The sequence below is a fragment of the Cheilinus undulatus genome, linkage group 8 (assembly GCF_018320785.1).
Source record: "Cheilinus undulatus linkage group 8, ASM1832078v1, whole genome shotgun sequence".
In the NCBI taxonomy this organism is placed as follows: Eukaryota; Metazoa; Chordata; class Actinopteri; order Labriformes; family Labridae; genus Cheilinus; species Cheilinus undulatus.
This window is the reverse complement of record NC_054872.1, coordinates 46,683,228-46,710,329: the sequence shown is the minus strand read 5'-3', so window position 1 is coordinate 46,710,329 and position 27,102 is coordinate 46,683,228. Positions and strand designations below refer to the sequence as shown.

At 38.6% G+C, this 27,102-nt stretch overlaps 1 protein-coding gene across 1 annotated transcript; it reads left to right on the top strand.

The window, feature by feature from the left end:
- Positions 1–2,241: 2,241 nt before the first annotated feature.
- LOC121514187 lies at positions 2,242–26,650 on the top strand. The gene is made up of 12 exons (XM_041794288.1): positions 2,242–2,356; positions 2,562–2,847; positions 3,642–3,664; positions 4,393–4,521; positions 6,396–6,684; positions 8,831–8,969; positions 12,659–12,693; positions 22,220–22,292; positions 22,489–22,778; positions 24,019–24,173; positions 24,689–24,977; positions 26,500–26,650. Exons 1-12 carry the CDS (start codon positions 2,293–2,295, stop codon positions 26,648–26,650), a joined length of 1,923 nt encoding a protein of 640 aa, XP_041650222.1. The 5' UTR covers positions 2,242–2,292.
- The last annotated feature ends 452 nt before the right edge of the window (positions 26,651–27,102 follow it).

Genomic DNA, 27,102 nt, shown 5'->3' with positions numbered 1-27,102 from the left:
GCAGCTCGTCACCCAACTTACTAAAACCTCCTTTTCCCACCAAAAAACCATAGCCCTCATCAGCCCACTACTCTTCGTCCCTGCAGCTTAATCCCTAATCCTTGCCTTTTGCACCTCACCTCCCAACTAGATTACAGCAATAGTATCCTCTGATACCGCTTCCAAAGTCCTTAGTAAACTCCAGAACACACAGAACTCTGCAGCACACCTCATCACCCCCATCTGCTCTTATGACAATATCAGCTCTGTCTTTAAAAATCTCCACTGATCCCCCGTCCCGTACCCCATCCAGTTCAGAATCCTGCTCCTAACTCATAATCATCAACCTCAGTCATCTCCCCTTGTTTGTTTGTTTCCACGCTTGCTTTCTTGTGTCTTGTATCTTTTTAGCTTGTGCAGTGTCTGAGGTTTTGAAAAAGTGTTCTAAAAATTATCAAAGCAATGCTGAGAATTTCTGTTAAAAATCATTCATAGCAATAGCAATTATGGGCCCCTCTATGTGTTTGGGCCCCAGAAAGCTTTCCCTTTCATTCCCCCCAAAGACAGACTTATCTGGAGGTATCAGACTTCTCACATGAATGCATAAACTGATCAATAACCAGGTCGTTACTTGAGAACTTTCTCTGTGAGCATTTTGGTGTGTTACTTTTTGCTATTTTTCTCATTTGGTCCTGCACGCTTTCTGTAGAGCTGCATGTTTAAATAAGGACACTGTTAAAACAACCAAATGTTTGCAAAGCAGGACATAAAAAACAAGGATGTGGTAAAAATCAAACTGTTGTCAGACAAGGATGTGTGAAGTCACCTGTGGTTAGTCATTATTAAACAACAGCTAATGAATTTGATCAGATGTGGTTATAAATATTGTATTGTGGTCTGTGCTCAGTTATACCAGCCTTCAACATTAACAGCAGCTCCTTGTCATCTTCTGTGCTTTCTTTGCAAGAAAAGGTAGGTGGTTATACTCCAATAATAATGTTTTTAAACCTTTTTAAGCTTAAAATTTGGCAACAGGTTGTTTAGGACTGTGGGACTGTATTGCATTGCACTGCCATGTGTCCATAGTACTTTAATACATTACCTTGTGCAAATTTTTTATGACATTGTGATGCTTTAATTAAAAAAAATCTAATTTTTTGTGCAAAATGATCAAACAATGAAAATAAAATATCACATTAAGTATTCAGACCCTTTGTAAAACACTTGAGATTTAGCTCAGGTGTCTCCCATCTCTCTTGATCGTTGCAGAGATGTTTCTGCACCTTGATTGGAGTCCACCTGTGGCAAGTTAAACTGACTGGACATGATTTAGAGAGGCACACACCTCTCTATAGAAGGCATCACAGCTGACAATGATATAAGAGAAAAAAACAAGCCATGGGGTCAAAGGAACTGCCTGCAGAGCTCAGAGACAGGATTGTCTGGGGAAGGCTACAAAATATTTCTGCTGCTGAAGGTTCTTAAGAGCACAGTGGCCTCCAGAATTCTCAATTGGAAGAAGTTTGGCACACTTTAAGCTAGCGATCCTTCTGTGATGGCAGGAGTTAAGATCCAATACTCATAAGATATGTGATGTTGCTTTCAGATATCTCCAGTCACACGATGGGACTGATTGTCCAGTTTGATGGAGGGAGCCTGAACTCACCCTCATGTACATCTATAATTTTGTCTTTTTTATATTGTTGGGATGACAGTATTGTTTCTTAAATGGCCTCCATTATATGTTTATCTCACTGGCCATTAGACTTGGCTCTCAATAATTGTTTAACCATTCAGTTTTCATGTTATAAGCTTTAAAATCCTAATGACCTGAAATTTCCAACTGACTGCACTTCATTTTTAAGGAATGTTTTCCCTCAGAAAGGGGCGGGGCTGGCATTGTTTGGGCAAAAGGGCCAGATGGGTTGGGAGGCACCTGAGCAACATTTTAAGTGTTGTTGTGAAGGATCTGAAACCTTATGTCAATGTGATATTTAATTTTTCTACTTAATATTATCTGTTTTCACATTGACGTAATTGGCTGCTGACTGTAGATTCATGAGAAAAAAAATGACTTTTGGTAAAAGTGAAAGGTGTCTGAATACTTCCTGAATGCACTGTCAATTCTTCCTTTTGTTGCTCATTTGCTGTATTTTAACCACATTTTCTTTGAAGCATTTATGTAATTTTATGCTCATTTGACACTCAGCCTCTATAGTTTGTTGTAGTTTTGGACTGGAGACATTTCAAACAGTAGTAATGGTCATTTTATTGTTGTAATTTTGTTTTTGCCTGTCTGTATCAAACAGAACCATGAAACACAGCACAGCTCTGCTCCTGCATTTCCTCCTGGGCTCATGTTCAGCCTACACTTACCGTAAGTACATTCTCCACATGAATTAGCTCACATTACAAGAAATCTGTGTGGAAACTCGTTATCTTGAACCTTTAATGTTACATTTGTTTGTTGTTACTGATAAAAAAATGACTGATCTAATGTTTTACATTGAAGTCGGCCCCATGTTTTGTCTTTTACACCTTTGTAACACCTCTAATGTGTATTTCAAATGTTTACTCCACAGAAAATGTGGCCATAAGTGGAAAAGCAACCCAGTCAACCCAGGCTGACAGTGCATATGCAATGGCCGGCAACGCCATAGATGGAAACCGGGATCATGACTCCAACTCTGGATCATGCTCAAGCACTTCATCACAGACCAACCCCTGGTGGACAGTAGACCTGCTGGAGTCCTACATGGTCACCTCCCTCATCATCACCAACAGAGGAGACGGCTCTTCAGAGAAACACGAAGATGCCATGATTCACATTGGAAACTCTTTAGATTACAATGGACTAGATAACCCACTGTGAGTGAATGTTGTTATGCCAACTTTACACCAAACAACATTTTTAGAGAATTCGCTGTCACAATTTTCTAAAGTTGAAATAAAACTTGGGCTGTGTTGGGGAACTATTACATTTAAAACTAAGATTACTGCATTACCTGCTGAGAAACCTACCTGTTAGAATAGTTTTGCCTTCTTTCTTTGTTGTTGCCACCAAGGCCGCCTATGAGGGGGGATAAAGAGGAGAGCTTTCTGGGACCCAGCCAAAGAGGGGCCCCAGGGAGGTCAGCAAAATCATGGTCCACTGCATACATATTTATGCATTAATACAATAGAGCGTTTTCAAAATATTAACAAATTGTCTTAAAACAGAATTAGCTTTTATTTGGTAATGTCAAGATCGACTGGCAACCAGTCCAGGGCCTCTTGCCTAGTGACAACTGGGATAAGCTCCAGTCCCCCACGTCCCCAAATGGGATAGGTGGTTTAGAAAATGGATGGATGGAAATGTTAACCATGTAGATGGGCACATAAAATTAATCCAATTTGAAAGAAATGTCAGATTTCAAGTCATGATGTGCAAAAATGTCAGGATACCAGAGACTAAAGTAGAAGGAACTGTTGTCACATTAATGGGAGATAATTGAATAATGGCAGAATAAAGGTAAAACTTGGCAAAAATGGATTGTAACCGGCAAAAAAAGTGGGGAAAGTGTGTCAAAAATGCATCTAAAGTGGCAAAATTTGGCCCAAAGTAGCTAAAAATTGACTAAAGGTGGCAAAAATGGCAATAAAACAGTGAAAAGCAGTTAAAGAGTTGGGAAAATTATGGTTATAAGTGGCGAAAATGTACCAGAAGTGGATAGGAAAAATGGTGGAAGGCAGTTCAAAAGTGTGAAAATGGGTTAAAAGTGGCAAAAATCAGCTTAAGGGAAAGACTAATGGTGGGTAATTGGTGAAAAGCAGTTGAAAAGTTGTAAAAATTGATGTAAAAATAAATGTGAAAACAAATGTGGCAAAATGAGCAGAAACAGTCATTAAAAGGGGTTAAAAAGATGCACCAGTACAAAATTTGAACATCAGAATCCAATGATAGCTTGACACACTTTTCAGTTTCAAAATGAAGCAACCATTAGCCGGGACACTAGCCTCAAATCTCAAGATCCAACGCACATCCATTTAAACTATCAATATATCACAACTGGAGAGGGCCCCCTAGTGGGTCTTTCGGGGAACCCAAACAATTCTGTGGGAGGACTCGGTTACCCTAAAAGAGAAGTTTTCTTTTATTGAGTTACTTTAATGAAAAAGCGAAGTAAGATCAAATTACTTAAATTGTAAAACTAACACATTACATTACTCATCAAAACTAAAAAGTAGTCTGAGTACTTCAACAGACCACTTTGTTACACACAAAGTAAAAACTAAGTAACTAAAACTAATTTAGAACAAAGAGGGAATGTCTGATTGTATTGTGTCCTAGTGAATACGACCTCGAGAAATCAAAGTCTTTCACTTCTATGCCTCTCCTCTCCTGCAGGGTTGCAGTGATCCATTAGACTCCAGCTGGCAAATTTTCAGAAATTTTCTTACCCAAACCTGTGGAGGGACGTTATGTGACTGTGATTGTGCCTGGACGTGAAAAGACCCTTAGCCTCTGTGAGGTGGAAGTGTACGGATACCGTGCACCAACAGGTGAGAATTTGAACCATTAATGTCACTGACCAGATCATACAGCCTTTTTTTCTATACAGCTGTGTTCACCATTTGAAATGATTTCACTTCAATGTCAAAGCAAGCAACTTCATGAGATTCTCTAATGGCCTACATCACATCAGTGGTGTTCCAAACAAAGCAAAACTGGAGGCAAACACAGGAGCACAGAAGTCTAAAAAATGGATTTGTTGCATTGTTGGATGAAAGCTATAATATTTATGGCTCTAAGCTGAAATCTGACTGTATTCTTACATTTCAGTGACTTGACTGGTGGAGGCCTTGAGGGCAAAAGGAGTGTAGAACCATGGGACCTCCCATTGACCACTATGTGGAGCTAATTAACGATCATTAGCTAATCATGACAGAAGGTTATTTGCAGCAATGTCTTAAGTACATCCATTTGTGCTGACTTTATGATAGTTATATGACTGAAACAAATGCAGACATTGCATGGTTCACATCAGAGCTATCCAATCTGCTCCATGATTGGAACCTAGCATGGGCAAAGGCCAGGAAATCTGACCTCGCCTCCATTACAAACTGCTTTCAATACAATCCAACAAAATTTTTTGGGCTTGAAACTGGTTTAAATGGAGACAAAACAAAAATGATGCTGTTGTCTGGCAGAAAATCAAAGCCTCCAAACCTGCCATCAATCAGCAGCCTCGACAGGATGCAGATTGAACTTGTATCCCACTACAGATACAGTATCTTGGTATTTTAATCGATGACGCTCTAACTTTTACTCCTCACATTCAGCAGCTTGTAAAAAGGTAGAAGCTACAGTTGGGTTTTTATTTCAGAACAAGATCCTGCCTTTCTTTTGAAGCCAAAAAGAAACTTGTTGCTACTTTTCTGCCTGTGCTTGATTATGGTGATGTTTTATACAGTATCTCACAGAAGTGAGTACACCCCTCACATTTCTGCAAATATTTAATTTTATCTTTTCATGGGACAACACTGAAGAAATGACACTTTGATGCAATGTAAACTAGTCAGTGTACAGCTTGTACAACAGTGTAAATTTACTGTCCCCTCAAAATAACTCAACACACAGCCATTAATGTTTAAACTGCTGGCAAGAAAAGTGAGTCAGTGCTGTCCCATGAAAAGATATCATTAAATATTTGCAGAAATGTGAGGAATGAACTCACTTTTATGAGATACTGTACATGCATGCCTCTGCTCAAAGCCTGCATGTGCTGGATACTGTATATCATGGAGCTTTGAGATTCATCACTAGTTTTAAAGCAATCACTCATCACTGCTTGCTTTATTCTTGTGTAGGGTGGTCTTCCTTGTCATCACGCAGACTAAAACATTGGTACTTTTTCATTTATAAGTGTATCTTAGGTCTGCTTCCCTCTTATCTCCTCACCTACATTGTATGGAAAAATACAGGAACTCATGGTCTTCATTCACAGGATCTTATATCACTGTCAGTCCCAAGGGTCAGGACTGAGCTTGGGAAGAAGGCCTTTAAGTTTGCTGCTCCCCCTCACTGGAACGACCTACAGAAAGATTTAAAACTTCGTGAACTGTGCTCACTGGATGCTTTTAAACGGTTCCTAAATGATTTGGAGGCAGATGCATCTGTCTGCAGATGTTTTCTCTGATGTATGATGTTTAGAATCCTGGAGGTAGTTGTTACGTATGTATAGTTGTTGTTTTGAGTTGTGATATGTGCATTTGTGTCTGTTGTAATCATGTAACTGTGTTGCTGCCTGTCTTGGCCAGGACACTCTTGGAAAAGAGATTTTTAATCTCAATGAGTCTCTTCCTTGTTAAATAAAGGTTAAATAAAATAAAAAAAAGATAAAGACATGAGTCCTACATATATTTGCTTTTTTCAGGAGAGAACCTTGCACTCAAAGGAAAAGCCACACAGTCATCACTTTATGACATGTATGGCAATGCATACAATGCCATTGATGGGAATCGGCACAATGTCCGGAGTGATGGGTCCTGCTCTACCACCAAACAAGAATCTGACCCCTGGTGGCGACTGGATCTGATAAAAACCCATAAAGTGTTTTCTGTTAAGATCACAAACCGCAGAGATGGCCGGTACTCCCCACGACTGAACGGAGCAGAGATTCGTATTGGAGATTCTCTTATCAACAATGGCAACAGCAATCCCAGGTAGGATTTTTTATAATACATTTATGAAAAGCAAACAAAAATACAGGAAGTATCACAATGACATAAGTATTCAGACCCTTTACTCAGGACTGAGTACAGACAAAATGAGGATAAATAATTACAATAGAAGTTGAACTAAGTTGTGTTTGAGCTCAAATGTCATTATTCAGTCTGTAACATCTATTCTATATCCCTACAGTTTCCTCATATTCAAAACTGCATTTATTGATGTTTCCCATCAAAACTACATTTTCCTATCTTTATGGGACATTTGAACATATCATACCATATAGGATACAGTCGTCTAATTCACTGAGGTTACCTGAATGCACCATATTTTCTGTCTTTCAGGTTGTAAAGTTTGCTAAATAACTTAAATTCTGTCAAATCTGGCACTGATTTCTACACTGGGTTAATATTTTGAACAAACAGGACTTGTTGTAAAGTTTGGGAGCACTTTTTAGTATTTGTCTGCCCACATGAAGAATAAAACTGTCTCTGGCTCTCCTAGCTCACAGTCTCGTCCTCCTGTCGCCTCTCAACTCTCACTCCCTCTTGTGTGCAGGGGGGTGAGTCAACACAGGGAGGAGGAGGAAATTACACGTGAATTGAAGCTATTTGTTGTTTTAGCAAGTGCTTCTCCTTATACCACATTGATGAAGTCGAAGAGCTGGTCTCGACCGGTCTTGATGCAGAATCCTGAATCTGGCCAGTCGGAGACCGAGACAAGACGGAGCAAAAATGCTTGTCTTGATCACCTCTCTTACTAAGGCCATTGTCCCCCGATTGCTCAGTTTAGCTGGGTGACCAGCTCTTGGAAGAGTCCTATTTGTGCCAAACTTCTTCAATTTGAGAATCCTGGAGGCCGCTGTGCTCTTGGGGACCTTCAGTGTAGCAGAAACTTTGTTGTAACCTTTCTCAGATCTGTGCCTGTCAACAATCCTGTCTCTGAGCTCTGCAGGCAGTTCCTCTGACCTCATGGCTTTTCTTTTTCTCTGATATCAGTCAGCTGTGATGCCTTTTATAGAGACGTGTGTGCCTTTCTAAATCATGTCCAACCAGGTTAATTTACCACAGGTGGACTCCAGACAGACTTCTCTGCAATGATCAAGAGAAATGGGAGACCCCTGAGCTAAATTACTTGTGTTGTTACAAAGGGTCTGAAAGCTCAAGTCAATGTCTTTAGAAAGGTGTATGTGCTTCAAATCCAACAGTGTAATAAAAGATGAAACAGTTTGTTGTGATTGAATCCGTGTATCATTCGTTCATTTAATAATTGATTGATAATTGAATAACAAATAATGAAAAATAGTTCATTTCCTGTTTTCATTTCTGAAAATAAATCAAATAAACAAGAAATAATGCTTCTTTTTAAAAAATTTGCTGTCAATGTTGGGATTAGAGAATGTAATATGAAAAAATGGGTGTTAGCAGTTAGGATGATTTCAATATTAATTTGCATAACCTGGTGCTAGTGTTGTGCTCAGAAAAGCGTCCTGAGAATCACATGTCCACATGTCCTGGAATGGAACACAAACAACAGCACCAAGTACAGTCACATTCCCACACTTGTGCTCCTTCATTTGGATTCGTGCCATGCTTTGGTCCATCTTTTCCTTCCATGTTGGAGCCAGGGAAGCATGCCGCATCCAAACACGAAAGAGTGTATTCGTGCTGGTCAAATGTACCCAGGCGCAGTACAGATTACCTAGTGTGAGTGAGCCCTAACTGCCGGCATTTGTGTTCCCGTATTTCATTCCAGGAAGCATAAACTACTCAGCGATGGGCATGTGATTCTCAGGATGCTTTTCTGAGCACAACACCTGCACCAGGTTACACAAATCAATACTGCAATCAAATTGACAGCTTACAGCTGTTTTTTCATATTACATTCTTTGATCCCAACATTAATAGCAAAGAAGACATATCATTTCCTGTTTATTTGATTTTGTTTCAGAAATGAAAACTAGAAAATGAGTAGTATTTTCATTATTTGATTCAGTTTTTAAAACAGAAAAGTGAACAATGAGCCATTTTTCATTTATTGTTATTCAATTATAAATCAAATATTACATGAACAAATGATACACGGGTTCTGGGATGCACATGTCCATGACAATCTAATCATTTCTGCTCCTTCCATTAGGTGTGCTGTGATTGAAAACATCCCAGCGGGTGCCACTGAGGAATTCCAGTGTAATGGGATGGATGGTTGCTATGTTAACATTGTTATCCCTGGTAGACAAGAGCACCTGACCCTGTGTGAGGTGGAGGATTATGGCTCTGTCCTGGATTAGGACAGAGATATGCAGGCGCATCTCAAAGATTAAAATGTCAAGAAAAAGTTCTTTTTTTTTCCTGTGATATACTCCAGAAAGTTAAATTCCCATAAATTCTTGATAAATCTCATATTAAGTGAAACATTTCAAGATGTTTTTGTTTGCATCTTGATGACTGCAGCTCACAGCTCATAAAAATGAAAAATCCACCATGTCCAAATATTAGAATATTGTGGAAAAGTCAAATTTTCAAAGGTTTCCTGAGCCTTTATTCTATCAGTTTAGTTCAGTACACACAACTGCAATCATGTGGAAGACTGCTAGCCTTACTATGATCAGGTAAGCCACAGACGCTCACTGCTGAAAGGACAGGCTGTTCTCAGAGGCTGTATCAAAGTTCATTCTTAGAAAGTCGACTGGAAGGAAAAGAAAGACAAACAACAGTGATGAGCTCAGCTGTCAGAGGATTGTCAAACAAAGCAGATTTCTAAGGCCCCGTTCACATGGAAACGAAAACGCAACACTGTCGTTTCGTTTTGGAAAAATTTTCTGTAAAGACAGAATCGTTTCAGGAAATATCCCCGTAAAAACGAAACCACTGAAACGACTGAAAACGCTGTAGTACATATGCCAAGCCTGTAAGGGGCGCTGTAACGTTGCCATGGAAATGCATCAAAGGAGAAGAAGAGTATCACAGAAAACTAACAAAAACTTTCTTCTAGTTGCCCTTCTGGTTGTTCTCCACGTTGTATTTTCATACATATGGTTCATGCGTTTCGTGGTGGTGGTAAAGGAGCATCAGATTTTGCTGTAAAAGCCATAACAAGCTCAGTAGCTTCTGCAGCACGAACACAACCCTGTATTCAGCCTTAATTGTTTTGGTCGGACCCGCGCAGGTGCGTTAGAAGAGCTACAGGGCGCAGCGTAGCGTGCAACGTAATCGTTTCAAGAAATATGCGGATACGCATCCACACGGAGACGAAACGGCAGTTGTATAAGGATTTATGCACTCTGGGACCCGGTTTCAAAAAGTAGCGTTTAAAGTCACCAGAAACGCCGTTTCCGTGTGGATGAAAAGCCGATCCGACAAAAAACTTTTGCTTATACACCTGAATTCGTTCCTGTGTGAACGGGGCCGAAGTCATCCATAAGGCTTCAATCTGATTGTTTGAAAGGAATTAATCAATTAAAATGTTTAAAGCATGATATGAACGTTTTGTCTAGCTGCCATGAATGTAAGCCTTGCTGCTGTCATTTGTCCTGTTCTGTTTCTGAATGTCTGATGTGAGCCAATCACAGGGCTTTAGTGAAAAATGTGCACATTAAAATTAAACCAGTGATTTAATGTCTAAATGAGCTTAGACTTGTCTGTCAGCCAATTTCACAGCTGTAGCTCCATACTGTGCCAACGCTTTGCTTTGTAATTCTTCATTTTTAAGCCTGAATTGTCTGAAAGTTGAGGTTAATAAAATACACCACACACTGATCTGTCTTTAGAGGCAGAAAAATATCAGCCTTGCTAATGAAAAGATCCTTTTTTTAAATTTTCTCTTTCATTTCTGAATAAAGTTAAGACACAAAATAACTTCCTGGTTTTCATTTCTCAACACACATTCATGGAAAAGGAGCTGTGTTCATTGCAAATACTTTATTTTTCAAAATACAGAAAAAATAGACAAATATTATAAAAGACATCTGAAACACAAACGTCTGTGACTTAGATTTCTACTTGTGTGTTTTGGGAGATTCTCAAAAATGGGCACTTGACTAAAAAGATCCTTTCTGGATGGTGAAACTTCAGCCTTTTTTTTTTTTAGGGAAACAGCGCTGAAAGAGCCAAAATATCAAAGATTATATGTGCACTTTTGGATTTATTCAACATCACAGTCAGTCACTTTTTTTCTTCTGATCCCAATCAAAACTTCATTGAACTGCACATCTTTATTTGTTTAATGTCAACTTATGATTCTAATTAGCATTTTTACTTAATCATTATTGGCATTACCTGCATTAAAGTTCATTCATCACTGTTCAAACAATTATAAACAATCTGAATAATCTTAAATTACTTAAAGCTTAATGATATGCAGTCCATTTCATAAATGATACCCATCACAGTATATTTAATATGCAGTTACTATTATTATTGAGGATATGCCATTTTGTTGGAGGATAATGTGTTAAAGTAAACCTCATGTCACTGTCTCCATTTAGTTTGTTTTACTGCTGCTCATACAAAGACAAATGTACAGTGGCCAATGAGTGCAAAGACACAGTAGGGTCTGAAACACCATAAAAAAGGAAAAATATAATCTATTAAGAAATCATGCAAGAAAGTCCAAAAGAAATCCAACTAGGGATGTGCAATATTACTGGATTGATATCAGTGTTGGTAGATAATAGCTTTAAAACTTAATTGTCTGGGTCGCAGATGGCCTAGTGGTTTACAGCATGCCCCATGTACACAGATGGCTTGGGTTCAAATACGGCCTGTGGCCTTTTCCGCATGTCTCTCCCCACTCTTTTGTCCCTGTTTTCGACTCTATCCTGTCCTTCTCTATCAAATAAAGGCACGAAAAGCCAAAAATAATTCATTCAAGTTAATTGTCTGCTGGTAATCAATTTCAGCTGACATATTTGCTGAAAATATCAGCTGTAAAGTAAGTTTTGGAGTTTTAGGCTGGACCAGACAGAACTACACTGCTGCTTAAAAGTTTGGGATCACTTGGAATTTTTCTTTTTTCCATGAAAACACTCATGAAATTAGTTTAAATGGGAAATACAGTGAATGAACTAGACATGTTGACAGTGTCAGTGTTAGAATGAATGATTTCAATGAAAAATGTTCTTTAAACTTTGCCCTCATAGAAAAAAACACCTTTTGCAACAATTACAGCCATGCAGACCTTAGACATCCTAGCTGTTAATTGTAATCTGAGGAGATTTCCCCCAGTGCTTCCTGGACTATCTGTTATGTGTGTGTAATGGTTGGACCCAGGATGTGGAGACGGAGAAGCAGTTTTAACAGTTTTATTGTGCAGGTAAGTGTAGAGGGGAGGGGGGATTCCAAGAGTTCAAGAGGGTGTGAGAGTGTGTTGGAGCTGGCTGTGGTGATCTGGGCAGGAGGCACTGTAAGAAGGAGGAGAGGCATGTTAGAGGTAAGCACAAAGAACACAAGCACTGGAGATTACTCGAATAAATCATCAAATGAGCACTAGAAACTTCTCTGGAGGATCTCGAGAGAGAAGGAGCCCGGAGCTGATGTTTACTGTGTGGTAAGGTAGACAAGACTCAGGCGCTGTAGAGAGCTGCAGCCGGTCTTAAGTAGTGAGAGTCAAACGAGTGATTCGCTGCAGGTGTGAACTCTCCACAGCACCGAGGGGCGGGGTGGATGTCTCAGGAAGAACAAAGGAAAGTTACCAGCCAGCAACCAACTCTGGAAACCGGAAGTTAACAAAATAAAACGATCAATACAAAGTAAAACACCACACTCTCTCCTACAAGATGGATTGGCTTGATGGAGTCTTCCATCGTTACGTACGTTTAAGCTCCTCCCACAACAGCTCAGTAGGGTTCAGATCCAAAGACTGTGCTGGCCACTCCATTACAGTCAGAATTCTGGCTGACAGCTCCTTCTTTAAATATTTCATAGACAGAGGTGTGAAAGTGTGTTTTGGGTCATTATCCTGTTGTAGGATGAAACTGGCTCCAATCATGTGCTGTCCACGGGGTATGGCATGGCATCATTTGGTGGTAGCTTTCCTTCCCCAAGGACCCTCCCATTCTTTACAAATCTCCTATTCTACCACCTCCAAAGCCCCCCAGACCATCACACTGTCTCCACTTCGCTTGACTGATGGTTTTAAGCACTGTTCTTGCATCTTTTCATTTGTTCTTCTGTTTGATCCAAAGACCTCAGACTAGGACTCATCTGTGCACAACACCTTCTTCTGGTCTTCTAGTGTCCAGTCTTTTTGCTCCCTTATTAGTAAAATGGTTTTTAGCTGTGCAGCATGATTAACTTGGATTAGCAGCCATACTAGGATATTAATACAGGAGGACTGACAGTTGCTGATGACTGACTGTGAACTGCATGAAAATATTTTTCTTTGGAAAACAAAGAAATTTGCCAGTGATCCCAAACTTTTGAGTGGTATCATCCTTAAACTTTAAGGTGTCTTTCAATATTGTGCACCACTCAGACTACATGAATTTGGCCAGATTTTGGCTGCATCATCACAGCTCATTGTTAAATAGGTCTGCCATAGCAGGCACGTTTACCAATGTTAAGTTAACACCAGATCTTTCATCAAAGACTGGTGTTTAAGGACATAGATTTATAATCTCATTGGACGGAGCTTAGGCTTTTGATCTTAGCTCCGCCCACAGAGTTAAACTAACACTGGTGGATCAAGACTGTCAAATAACTCCAACTCTGAAGACCATTTCACTCAGAATGGAGTTAAAATTACACTTTGGGGGTTAAAATCAACTTTGAAATGTTAAACTATGAGATATTACCAGTTCAGGTTTTGATGCTTTGGGATGTGATGTAGAATCATTTCCTCACTCTGTACCACTGTGTTCTCAACAGAGGTAGAAAAGTACAAGAGTATTGTTCTCATGGGAAAGTAAAGTTACTCTGGTTAAAACTTACTGAAGTGGAAGTAAAAGTCAAAATGTACCCAAAAGCGTACGATTATATGTTGTATATGTCTATGGGAGGTTTTCCACACATCCATCTGGCGTGTCATGTTAGGTTCTGAGGGCCAGATGGGAAGATGTGGGGGCCTCCAGTTGATGATCACTGCCCTAGGAGTTGTGCCAAGATCTCAGGCTATGAGGAGAAAAGGTGAAGGGTAAATTGCACACATCACACTGTGCCGTATTGTTTGTTACACACCCATGATGCAGAGTTACACTTGGCATCATGTACAAACACCTAAAACCTAAAAATGGAGATGTAGAGACAAAAATGTCAAGAATAGTCTTTGAAAATATGGAGTGAAGTGCAGTACTCATATGTCACTAGTTTTGCTTGTTTGAATGACATCTATAATGAACGGCTTCATCAAAGAAAGCCTCATGCATTCATGGTAAACTCCTCTTTAACTCTATCAGTATCTGATGGTTTTACTCATCTCTCAGTCATCATCAGTGTGCAGTGATAAAACATATTTCTCTGTCTCTCTTGTGTTGTTGTTTTACATTATTATTGATTTACCTGTTTTTCTCATCATGTGGCTTCACTTTGCTGAGAATCCAACATTTATTCAGTATTAAATCAATGACATGGGTTATAGATCTATCTGGAATAACACTTCACTGGAATGATACTGTTGATCTTGTTGTACAAATACCAAGGAAGTAGTTTTAGGACTTCCCTGTAAGCAAATACATGTGACACTTTCTTCAGAACAGGATGCAGACATAAATGGTAAAGGAGGTTTACTTCATCCCCTTGTCCTTCAGGAGGAACGCAATATCGCTGCCATAAAAAGAAATAAATAATGCCTGTATGTGTACTTGGAATTTTGAAATTAATTCGTCGAGCTTGTTCCCCTCCGATACTTGCTTCACCTCAGTCTTATTATCCACCATCATGGTCTCCTTTATCTTTCAGCTCAACATTTCCACAACCTCCATCACCACTGACAACAGCCTCACTGCCATAAAAAACTTTTTTTTTTTTTTTTTAAACAGAAATTTTATTGAATACTTTTAACAACAAGAACAGACAGGTGCTCAAACATAAATATACAAACAAAAAGAGGTATTAAACATAAAATAGGTCAGGGTATACAAAAAAGTATAAATAAGCTTGTATAACTTCATTAAGTCCAGTTACAGTTCAATTCCAAGAGTCTCTCTTAGGGTGTCAACCATTTTGTTACTTTTTATGCTGTTTATGCCTTTTAAAGTCTTTACATACTGTTTCAAATCATTGAGGAAACCAGGAAAGTTAGGGTACATTTCCTTAATCTGCACCTGTGAATATGAAATTTTCCATACAGTAATAATAAGGATACAATGTATTCAATTTTAGGTTTGTCATGCTTGTAAGATATTATAACATTTTTACAATCAATGATAATGTTAACTTTAGTTTTACTCAACACATATTCCATCAGTAGATTCCAGAAGTCGCTTGAATGTGTACAGTGGTAAAATAAAAGTGTTACAGATTCAATATCACCTTTACAGAATGTATATTTGTTATTCGTGTCTGTAAATTTGGAAAGATAAGCATTTGTGGGATATATGTTGTGCAGAATTTTAACATGCAATTCTATAATTTTGCTGGAAATACAGAATTTGTAAGGTAGTAACCATGCCTTTTGCCAGTCAATATTTACAAAAATATTGTTCCAAAAAGCTTTTCCTTTAGGGGTAATTTTTCTCTTATCACAAAATACATTGCGTATATGTTTGTTGTTGCATTTTGAATTTAGTAAGTCAATACCATTTAATGTCAGAACAGGTTCCAGTCTTTGAACATTTTGGAATTGCAGATGACTTTTCATTAAGTGTGATAAACCTGCAGGAATAGCTTTACAGACAAAGTTAAATTCTTTACTGGTAATAGGAAAGGATTTTACTTGAAGAAATTGTTTATAGGTGAATAATAGGCCATTGTCACCAAAGAGATCACTAACGTGTAAAACTCCATTCTCAATCCAGTTTTGCTTAAAGATTGATTTTCTATTTACAGTTCTGTCTTTATTATTCCAAATAACAGTTTTGTGTGGGGAAAAATTGTGGGTGTAACATAATTTCCATGCAAGGAGTGCTTGCTGGTAAAATTTAGATAGTTTTAAAGGTATTTTAGATAGAGAAAAGTTGCAAGAAATCAAAAAAACGAAGGCTTCCAATTTTATTAAAAATGTGATTTGGTATAAAATATCAGATTGAGAGAGGTTTTTTTATACATTCTCTTATCCACTTGACTTTAAAGGTATTATCTAAGTCTATAAAATTCAGTTGTTCAAAACCTCCTTCTCTTCTTGGTCTTGAAAGGATTTCTTTTTTTAAATGGTGATGCTTGTTTTTCCGAGCAAAGTTAGTAAGTGTACAATTGATTGTTTCTGACGTTGAATCTTCAACAAATAAAGATAAAGCTGGATAGATAAGCCTTGAGATGCCCTCGGCTTTTGTTAAGAGGATTCTTCCAAAGATAGATAAATCACGTTGAAGCCACATATTTAAAATGTTTTGGGTTTTTTTTAATCCTAGGAAGAAAATTAAGGCGTTGTCTAGTTGACACGTCTTTAGTAATGTCAATTCCTAAATATTTGACAGTCTTTTTTACAGGAATATTACATATGTTGTTCTCATCAGAATCAAAAATGTTTAGGATTTCACACTTAGCTATATTAAGAGCCAAACCTGAGGCACTGGAGAATTGGTGGATTAATTCTAACGCGGGTTTAATTTGGTGTTTGTCTTTTAGGAATAGGATGGCATCGTCTGCTAGTTGTGTGATTCTAATTTCTTTCTGAAATATTGATAAACCACTTATTTTGGAGCTGTTCAGTATTTTCAAGGAAAGAAGTTCTGCTACAATAAGAAATAAAAAAGGAGATATTGGACAGCCTTGCCGTACTGATCTATGCACAGGGAATCTTTTAGAAGTGTTAGGGTAAATTAATATATTCCTATTAATATCCTTGTATAACATTTGTACAGTTGAGATAAAGTTCTCACCAAAACCAAACAAATCTAAAGCCTTGAATAAGAATGTGTGTTCCACCGTATCAAAAGCTTTGTAAAAATCTAGGAAAACAATGAGTGCCTGCAACTCCACAAACTCTGAGTAATCAAGTAACTCTAGAACCAATCTTATATTATTGCATATATGTCTGTGGGCCATAAATCCACTTTGTGTTTCATTTATAATCTCATCAAGGTGTGGCTTTAGACATTTGGCAAACACAAGTGCAAATAATTTGTAATCCACGTTTAAAAGTGTTATTGGACGCCAGTTTTCAATTAAGAGAGGATCTTTATTAGGTTTGGCAATTAAGGTAATTAAACCTTGTTTCATTGTAGCCGTCATTTCTTTTTTTTCAGTACACTCATTATACATTTCTATGAGAGGGTTTTCAATTATTTCCCAAAAATGCATATAAAATTCAGTAGATAAGCCATCAATACCAGGGGACTTTCTGGGTTTCATTTGTTTTAAAGCAGACAAGAATTCATGGTTCTCAGTAGGTTTCTCACAATTAGTTTTAAAGTGTTCTAATATAGTGGGTACATTATTTTTAACACTGTTTAGATATCTATCACATTTTTCCTGATTAAACTGAGATTTATATAATTCTTTGTAGAATAAGCATACATGTTCAGCTATTTCTTTAGGATTAGATGATATGCTGTTATTAATTTTCAATTGTGAAATATTGTTTTTTTTTGTTTGTTTGTTTTGCAGTTGCGCCTTTCTAAGGCAAAAAAATAGCTTGTGTTTTTCTCCCCATTTTCCAACCATCTAGCTCTGGAACGGATGGATGCGCCTTTTGCTGCTTCTATATATAATTCATCAATCTCATTCTGTAGTTGGTTTAGTTTGAGTTTTTCATTATCAGAGGGGTGTTCTATATTAATTAAGGTTTGGAAGTTTTCCATCAATTCTTTTTCCTTTGCATTTTTTGTTTTTTTAATTTCTTTGCTACATTTTACAGCTGTCTCCCTGATTTTAAATTTGAAATATTCCCATTTCTGAGTACTGCTCATGTCATTGTTACTGAATATATTTTGGGCTACCTCCCTAACCAGACTTTGAAAGGTTTTATCTTTGAGTAAATTGTAATTAAGTTTCCAGTATCCACATAACTTATTGTTTTTTTCTTTAGTACCAAGAAGAAGTATAGAAATCATCTTATGATCCGATAAAGGAGCATAGCAATGTGAAACCTCAGATACATGTTCAATACAGGAAGCTGATGTAAGCCAAAGGTCTATTCTAGACTTCTGTGTGCAGCTAGAGTTGCACCAGGTAAGTTCTTTATGATTTGGATTAAAAAAGCGCCAAGCATCTATTAATGATAGCTTTTCAGACAAAAATAATGAAGCTTTAAATTGAAAATTTTGATTGGTTCTGCTAGGAGTCCTGTCAATTAAATCATTTGGGGCATCACGGAAGTCTCCTCCAATAATCAAAAAAGCATCTTTATATTTTTTTAGTAATGGTTCGATCCTTAAGTTAATTTCTGTAAACATCTGTTTTGCCTGACTTGAACTGTTACACCCATAAACATTACAAATTGAAAATAAAGCGTTGTCTACTTTGATGATCATTATAATCCATCTTCCATCATTAGAAGAAATATTTTCTATAATATCTCCTGTAAATTTATTGAAGAGAATAGCAACACCAACAGAATGATGTGTGGCATTGCAGAAATATGCCTGGTCGCCCCATTGACCTTTCCAAAATTTGCTATCTGTTTCACATGAGTGAGTCTCTTGAAGTAAAACAATGTTGGCATCTGACTTTCTAAGGTAGAGAAATAAAGCTTTTCTTTTGGTATTGTCCCTGAGTCCTCTAACATTAAGAGAAGTGATTTTTAAAGACTTGAACTTAAATTCAGTCATTTGAAGAACCAAACAAAAAGGAGCACAACGTCTGAAGAAATAACAAATATAAGTTGTAAGTGAGAACACCAACTACTACTGCTTAGAGTAATATGAGAAGAAACTCCCTAAAGAACTGAGTACCAGCAAATTAAAGCCTGGTTATTAATAGGTGAACTGCATTTTGCTTAATAAACAAAGGTTTTAGCATTAAGTTGAAATTTCGGTATGACCAACCTGTAAACACTCAAACCTGCTTTTGACGAGAAAAGACTTAGCTATGGTGGGATGTAGAGTCTTAGACAGAGTCCGCTGTGATTTTTTTCCCGTCAATGATCACATCAGGACCACGCCACACTGTTTTCTTTCCCTCCTTGCATGCTTTATCAACAAGAGGCCACAGTTTATTTCGACATTGTCTTTCAAAGTATGTCAAGTCCTCAGCGAGATGAAGTTTGATCTCCTTCATTACCTTGGCATTTAGCGAGGCTCTCAAGATCTTCTGTTTGAAGGTGCGCATGTTAAACTGTATTATCACGGGACGAGGACTTCTGTCTTCCTTGGGCCGCCCGATCCGGTGTACAGTATCAATGAGGAAACCCATCTTGTTTTTGTCATCTGGGGTTAGTTGAACAAAGATGTCTTGTTGTTTTCTGGTATCTTCTGCTGTTTCGTTGGTAGAGTCAGGAAGGTTGAACAGCTTCAGGTTCCAGCATCGACTGTATCGTTCTGCTTCTTCAATCTTTAGGTCATGTTCGGAGATTCACTTGTTCACAACCTGGACTTTTTCGGCCGTTTCCTTCATCTGGAAGTCGAGGTTTTCAACATTTTCCTTGATGCTTACGATGTTTGTTGTGTTCATGTGTATTATTTCTTCAAGCAAGGTGAATCTGCTTGATAGCTCTTGGATAGCTTTCAATATATCAGCATTTGAGACGGTCTCCGCCTCTTTGTTGGCGCAGACTTTTTTGGCATTAGGACTTGATATGGGGGTTTCAGGTAGCGGAGAGAGTATCCGAGGCATGTCCTCCTCTTCAAATTCCATCAGAAGGGTACCTCTGCGGTCTTTGTCACGTTTTCTTACGTTGGAAGCCATCGACATGAGTACAAAGTTAGCTAGCTAGCAAAACTTTTCTGTAGTTTTCTTAGTTGTATTTCCTTCAGAAGGGAGCAGCTTTTGTGCCAAAACAGTTTATATCTCGTTTGACTTGTAAATACAGTTCTTTATATTACCATTTCAAGTTTGAAGTCTCGAAAAATCGTTACTGGTACTCAAACTTTCCAAGAGCTCAGAACGGCACGTCTGCACAGGCCGCCATCTTGCCCAGCCCCCGCCATAAAAAACTAACAACCATTTCCTCTCACTTGATTACAATCGATCAGAAATCAAGATCATTGGCTCAAAATCATTCACCAAATCCATCCATAACCTCACTTTCAAAGCTGATAGTTCCACCCTATCTCCCTCCCCTCACATCTGCAATCTTGGCATTATCACCTTTCCTTTGAGCAGCTCGTCACCCAACTTACTAAAACCTCCTTTTCCCACCTAAAAACCATAGCCCTCATCGGCCCACTACTCTCCTTCCCTGCAGCTTAATCCCTAATCCTTGCTTTTTTCACCTCCCAACTACATTTCAGCAATAGCATCCTCTGGTACATCTTCCAAAGTCCTTAATAAACTCCAAAACACACAGAACTCTGCAGCACACCTCATCACCCCCATCTGCTCTTATGACAATATCAGCTCTGTCTTTAAAAACCTCCACTGACCCCCCGTCCTGTACCCCATCCAGTTCAGAATCCTGCTCCTAACTCATAATCATCAATCTCAGTCATCTCCCCTTGTTTGTTTGCATGCTTGCTTTCTTGTGTCTTGTATCTTTTTAGCTTGTACAGTGTCTGAGGTTTTGAAAAAGTGTTCTAAAAATTATCTAAGCAATGCTGAGAATTTCTGTAAAAATAACTCATAGCAATAGCAGTCATGAGCCCCTCTATGTGTTTGGGCCCCAGAAAGCTTTGCCCTTCATTCCCCCAAAGACAGACTTACTGCATGTTTAAATGAGGACACCATTAAAACAACCAAATGTTTGCAAAGCAGGACTTAAAAAAACAAGGATGTGGTAAAAATCAAACTGTTGTCAGACAAGGATGTGTGAAGTCACCTGTGGTTGGTCATTAATAAACAGTAGCACGAGTATTTGATCAGATGTAACTATAAATATTGTATTGTGGTCTGTGCTCAGTTATACCAGCCTTCATTAACAGCAGCTCCTTGTCTTCTTCTGTGCTTTCTTTGTGAGAAAAGGTAGGTGGTTATACTCCAATAATAATGTTTTTTAACCTTTTAAAGATTAAAATTTAGCAACAGGTTGTTTTATAAGGACTGTGGGACTGTATTGCATTTCACTTCCAAGTGTCCATAGTACTTTAATACATTACCTTGTGCAAATTTTTTATGACATTGTGATGCTTTAATTAAAAAAAATCTATTTTTTTGTGCAAAATAATCAAATAATGAAAATGAAATATCACATTGACATAAGTATTCTGACCCTTTGTTAAACACTTGAGATTTAGCTCAGGTGTCGCCCATCTCTCTTGATCGTTGCAGAGATGTTTCCATACCTTGATTGGAGTCCACCTGTGGCAAGTTAAACTGACTGGACATGATTTAGAGAGGCACACACCTCTCTATAGAAGGCATCACAGTTGACAATGATATAAGAGAAAAAAACTAGCCATGGGGTCAAAGGAACTGCCTGCAGAGCCTGCAGATATGCATCGTCAGCTTTGAGGTCTTCTCTAGATCAGAGCAGTGCAACGTCACTTCACTTTAAGCTAGCGATCCCTCTGTGACGGCAGGAGTTGTGGTCGGTCTGCCTGTTAAAAGCTGTTTCAAACATTCACTAACTTATTAACCACATTCAAGGGTTAAGATCCAACACACAGAAGATATGTGATGTTGGTTTAAGACATCTCTAGTCACACGATGGGACTGTTTGTCCAGTTTGATGGAGGGAGTCTGAACTCACCCTCATGTACATCTATAATTTCGTCTTTTTATTATTGTTGCGATGAAAGTATTTTTTCTTAAATGGCCTACATTACATGTTTATCTCACTGGCCATTAGATTTTGGCTCTCAATAATTGTTTAACCATTCGGTTTTCATATTGTAAGCTTTCAAATCCTAATGACCAGAAATTTCCCACTGACTGCACTTCATTTTTAAGGAATGTTTTCCCTCAGAAAGGGGCGGGGCTGGCATGGTTTGGGCAAAGGTGCCAGATGGGTTAGGAGGCACCTGAGCAACATTTTAAGTGTTGTTGTGAAGGATCTGAAACATTGTTCAATGTGATATTTAATCTTTACTACTTAAAAAAAAAAAATCTGTTTTCACGTTGTCATGATTGGCTACTGACTGTAGATTCATGAGAAAGAAATGACTTTTGGTAAAAGTGAAAGGTGTCTGAATACTTCCTGAATGCACTGTCAATTCTTCCATCTGTTGCTCATTTGCTGTATTTTAACCACATTTTCTTTGAAGCTTTTATGTAATTTTATGCTCATTTGACACTCAGCCTCTCTAGTTTGTTGTAGTTCTGGACTGGAGACATTTCAAACAGTAGTAATGATCATTTTATTGTTGTAATTTTGTTTTTGCCTGTCTGTATCAAACAGAACCATGAAACACAGCACGGCTCTGCTCCTGCATCTCCTCCTGGGCTCATGTTCAGCTTACACTTACCGTAAGTACATTCTCCACATGAATTACATGAATCCACAAGAAATCTGTGTGGAAACTCGTTATCTTGAACCTTTAATGTTACATTCGTTTGTTGTTTCTGATGTAAAAATGACTGATCTAATGTTTTACATTGAAGTCGGCCCCATGTTCAGTCTTTTACACCTTTGTAACACCTCTAATGTGTATTTCAAATGTTTACTCCACAGAAAACGTGGCCATACGAGGAAAAGCAACCCAGTCAACCCAGTATCTCCATGGATATTCAACGGCCAGCAATGCCATCGATGGAAACCGGGATCCTGGCTTCTACTCTGGATCATGCTCGAGCACTTCCTCACAGACTGACCCCTGGTGGAGAGTAGACCTGATGGAGTCCTACATCGTCACCTCCCTCATCATCACCAACAGAGGAGACGGCTGTGCAGAGAGACTCGACAAGGCCCAGATTCACATTGGAAACTCTTTAGATAACAATGGAGTAGCAAACCCACTGTGAGTGAATGTTGTTATGCCAACTTTAAACCAAACAACATTTTAAGAGAATTTGCTGCCACAATTTTCTAAAGTTGAAATAGTTGAAAAAGTTGGGACTGGGCTGTGTTGGGGAACCAGTCAAGCGCCTCTTGCCCAGTGACAACTGGGATAAGCTCCAGTCCCCCAAGTCCCCAAATGGGATAGGTGGTAAAGAAAATGGATGGGTGGAAATGCTAACCATGTACATGGGCACATAAAATCAACCCAATTTGAAAGAAATGTCAGATTTCAAGTCATGATGTGCAAAAATGTCAGGATACCAGAGACTAAAGTAGAAGGAACTGTTGTCACATTAAGGGGAAATAATTGAATAATGGCAGAATAAAGGTAAAGCTTGGCAAAAACGGATTGTAACTGGCAAAAAAGTGGGGAAAGTGTGTCAAAAATGCATCTAAGGTTGCAAAATTTGGCCAAAAGTAGTTAAAAATTGACTGTGAAAAGTGAAAAGCAGTTAAAAAGTTGGGAATAATATGGTTTTAAGTGGCGAAAATGTTCTAAAAGTGGGTAGGAAAAATACTGAAAGGCAGTTCAAAAGTGTGAAAATGGGTTAAAAGTGGCAAAAATCAGCTTAAGGTAAAGAAAAATGGGTGGGTAATTGGTGAAAAGCAGTTGAAAAGTTGTAAAAATTGATGTTAAAATAAATGTGAAAACAAATGTGGCAAAATGAGCAGAAACAGTCATGAAAAGGGGTTAAAAAGTGGCACCAGTACAAACTTTGAACATCAGAATCCAATGATAGCTTGACACACGTTTTAGTTACAAAATGAAGTAACCATTAGCCGGGACACTAGCCTCAAAGCTAAAGATCCAACACACATCCATTTAACTATCAGTAAAAAACAACTGGGGAGGGAGCCTTCACTGGGTTTTTCAGGGGCCCAACCACGTCTGTGGGAGGACTGGGTTACCCCAAAACACAAGTTTTCTTTTAGTAATTAGGAAGTTTAATGAAAAAGCTAAGTAAGATCAAATTACTTCAATTGTAAAACTAACACACTACATTACTCATCACAACAAAAAAGTAATCGGAATACTTTAACAGACTACTTTGTTACACACTAATTAAAACTAAGTAAAAGTAAGTAAGTAACTAAAACTAATCTAAAACAAAGAGAGAATGTCTGATTGTATTGTGTCCGAGTGAATACGACCTCGAGAAATCAAAGTCTTTCACTTCTATGCCTCTCCTCTCCTGCAGGGTTGCAGTGATCCCTCATATTCCAGCTGGCACGTCTTTAAAAATTCCCTTAACCAAACTTGTGGAGGGACGTTATGTGACTGTGACTCTGACAGGACATGGAAAGATCCTTACCCTCTGTGAAGTGGAAGTGTACGGATACCGTGCACCAACAGGTGAGAATTTGAACCATTAATGTCACTGACCAGATCATGCAGCCTTATTTTCTATACAGCTGTGTTCACCATTTGAAATGATTTCACTTCAATGTCAAAACAAGCAACTTCATGAGATTCTCTAATGGCCTACATCACATCAGTGGTGTTCTGATATTTCGCTGGAGGCCAAACAAAGCAACGCTGGAGGCAAACACAGGAGTACAGAAGTCTAAAAAATTGATTTGTTGCATTGTTGGATGAAAGCTATAATATTTATGGCTCAAAGCTGAAATTTGACTGTATTCATACATTTCAGCCTCTTGACTGGTGGAGGCCTTGAGGGCAAAAGGAGTGTAGAACCATGGGACCTCCCACTGACCACTATGTGGAGCTAATTAACGATCATTAGCTAATCATGACAGAAGGATATTTGCAGCAATGTCTTAAGTACATCCACTTATGCTGACTTTATGATAGTTATATGACTAAAACAAATGCAGACATGAGTACTAAATATATTTGCTCTTTTTTAGGAGAGAACCTTGCACTCAAAGGAAAAGCCACACAGTCATCATTTTTTGACGCACGAGGCATTGCATACAATGCCATTGATGGGAATCGTCAAAGTGTCCGGCTTGATGGGTCCTGCACTCACACCAAACAAGACTTCAATCCCTGGTGGCGAGTGGATCTGACAAAAACCCATAAAGTGTTTTCTGTTAAGATCACAAACCGCAGAGAAACCCCGTCCGCCCTACGACTGAACGGAGCAGAGATTCGTATTGGAGATTCTCTTGCCAACAATGGCAACAGCAATCCCAGGTCGGATTTTTTAAATGTACTAAATTTTGACAGTTTACACTGATAAACATACAAGCAATACACTTCAATGTACAGTGCAGTCAGGAATACAGACCCCTTCATTTCAGTTTTATATTACAGCCTGATGCTACAATCAGTTACATGAATTTGTCCTCTCATTAATCTACACTCAGTTCCCCATCATGACAAAGTGAAAACAGAATTTTAGACATTTTTGCACTTTATGAAAAACAAACAAAAAAGGAAGTATCACATTGACATAAGTATTCAGACCCTTTACTCAGTACCGAGTTGAAGCACCTTTGGCAGCAGTTACTGCCTTGTGACTTTTTCAGTATGACCCAACAAACTTTCTACACCTGGATTGATGTGTTTTCTGCTATTCTTCTTTGCAAATCCTCTGAAGTTATATTCAGGTCTCTCAAGGGTTGTTTGATAGGCATCATATCTTTCATGGGACATTTGAACATATCATACCATATAGGATACAGTCGTCTAATTTACTGAGGTCACCTGAACGCACCGTATTTTCTATCTTTCAGGTTGTAAAGTTTGATAATTAACTTCAGTTCTGTTGATTCTGGCACTGATTTCTACACTGGGTTAATATTTTGAACAAACAGGACTTGTTGTAAAGTTTGGGAGCACTTTTTAGTATTTGTCTGCCCACATGAAGAATAAAACTGTCTCTGGCTCTCCTAGCTCACAGTCTCGTCCTCCTGTCGCCTCCCAACTCTCACTCCTGCTTGTGTGCAGGGGGGTGAGTCCCTCAGTCACACTGGGAAGGTTGTAGTCATCATGGGGAGGAGGATGAAATAAGACATGAATTGAAGCTATTCATTGTTTTAAGCAAATGCTTCTTATTATCACATTAATGAAGTCAAAGAGCTGGTCTTGACCGGTCTTGATGCAAAATCCCGAGTCCGGCCTGTCCAAGACCAAGACAAGACAGAGTAAAAAATGCTCTTGTCTTGATCACCTCTCTTACTAAGGCCACTCTCCCCTGATTGCTCAGTTTAGCCAGGGGACCAGCTCTCAGTAGAGTCCTATTGTGCCAAACTTCTTCAATTTGAGAGTTCTGGAGGCCGCTGTGTTCTTGGGGACCTTCAGTGTAGCAGAAACTTTGTTGTAACCTTCCTCAGATCTGTGCCTGTCAACAATCCTGTCTCTGAGCTCTGCAGGCAGTTCTTTTGACCTCATGGCTTGGATTTTGCTCTGATGCATCGTCGGCAGTGTTGCCTTCTATTGAGACGTGTGTGCCTTTCTAAATCTCTTTCAATCAGTTTAATTTACCATAGGTGGACTCTGCAACCATCAAGAGAAATTGGAGGCCCCTGAGCTAAATTACAGGTGTTGTTACTAAGGCTGTGAAAGCTCAAGTCAATGAGATAACCATCTTTTTTAAAACGGCCTACATGCCTCATATTTACCTTTCCTACAGTGTAATAAAAGATGAAACAGTTTGTTGTGATTGGGATGCACATGTCCATGACAATCTAATCATTTCTGCTCCTTCCATTAGGTGTGCTGTGATTAAAAACATCCCAGCGGGTGCTACTAAGGAATTCCAGTGTAATGGGATGGATGGTCGCTATGTTAACATTGTTATCCCTGGTAGACGGGAGTTCCTGACCCTGTGTGAGGTGGAGGTTTATGGCTCTGTCCTGGATTAGGACAGAGATATGCAGGCGCATCTCAAAAGATCAGAATATCAAGAAAAAGTTCATTTTTTTCCTGTGACAAACTCAGAAAGTTAAATTCCAATAAATTCTTGATGAATCTCATACTAAGTGAAACATTTCAAGATGTTTTTGTTTGAATCTTGATGACTGCAGCTCACAGCTCATGAAAATGAAAACTCCACCATCTCCAAATATTAGAATATTGTGGAAAAGTCCAATTTGCAAAGGTTTCCTGAGCCTTTATTCTATCAGTTTGGTTCAGTACACACAACTGCAATCATGTTGAAAACTGCTAGCCTTACTTTTATCGGGTAAGCCACAGACGCTCACTGCTGAAAGGACAGGCTGTTCTCAGAGGCTGTATCAAAGTTCATTCAAAGAAAGTCGACTGGAAGGAAAAGAAGCACGAGAAACAAGGGTGAGCTCAGCCATCAGAGGATTGT

Bases quoted from the DNA above. Each gene is read 5' to 3' on its own strand.
- LOC121514187 (XM_041794288.1), top strand. From the start codon at position 2,293: ATGAAACACAGCACAGCTCTGCTCCTGCATTTCCTCCTGGGCTCATGT. The intron at 3,665-4,392 runs GTGGCGAAAATG...ATTAGACTCCAG, and splicing joins TGGGAAAATTATGGTTATAA to CTGGCAAATTTTCAGAAATT. The intron at 4,522-6,395 runs GTGAGAATTTGA...TGCTTTTTTCAG, and splicing joins CGGATACCGTGCACCAACAG to GAGAGAACCTTGCACTCAAA.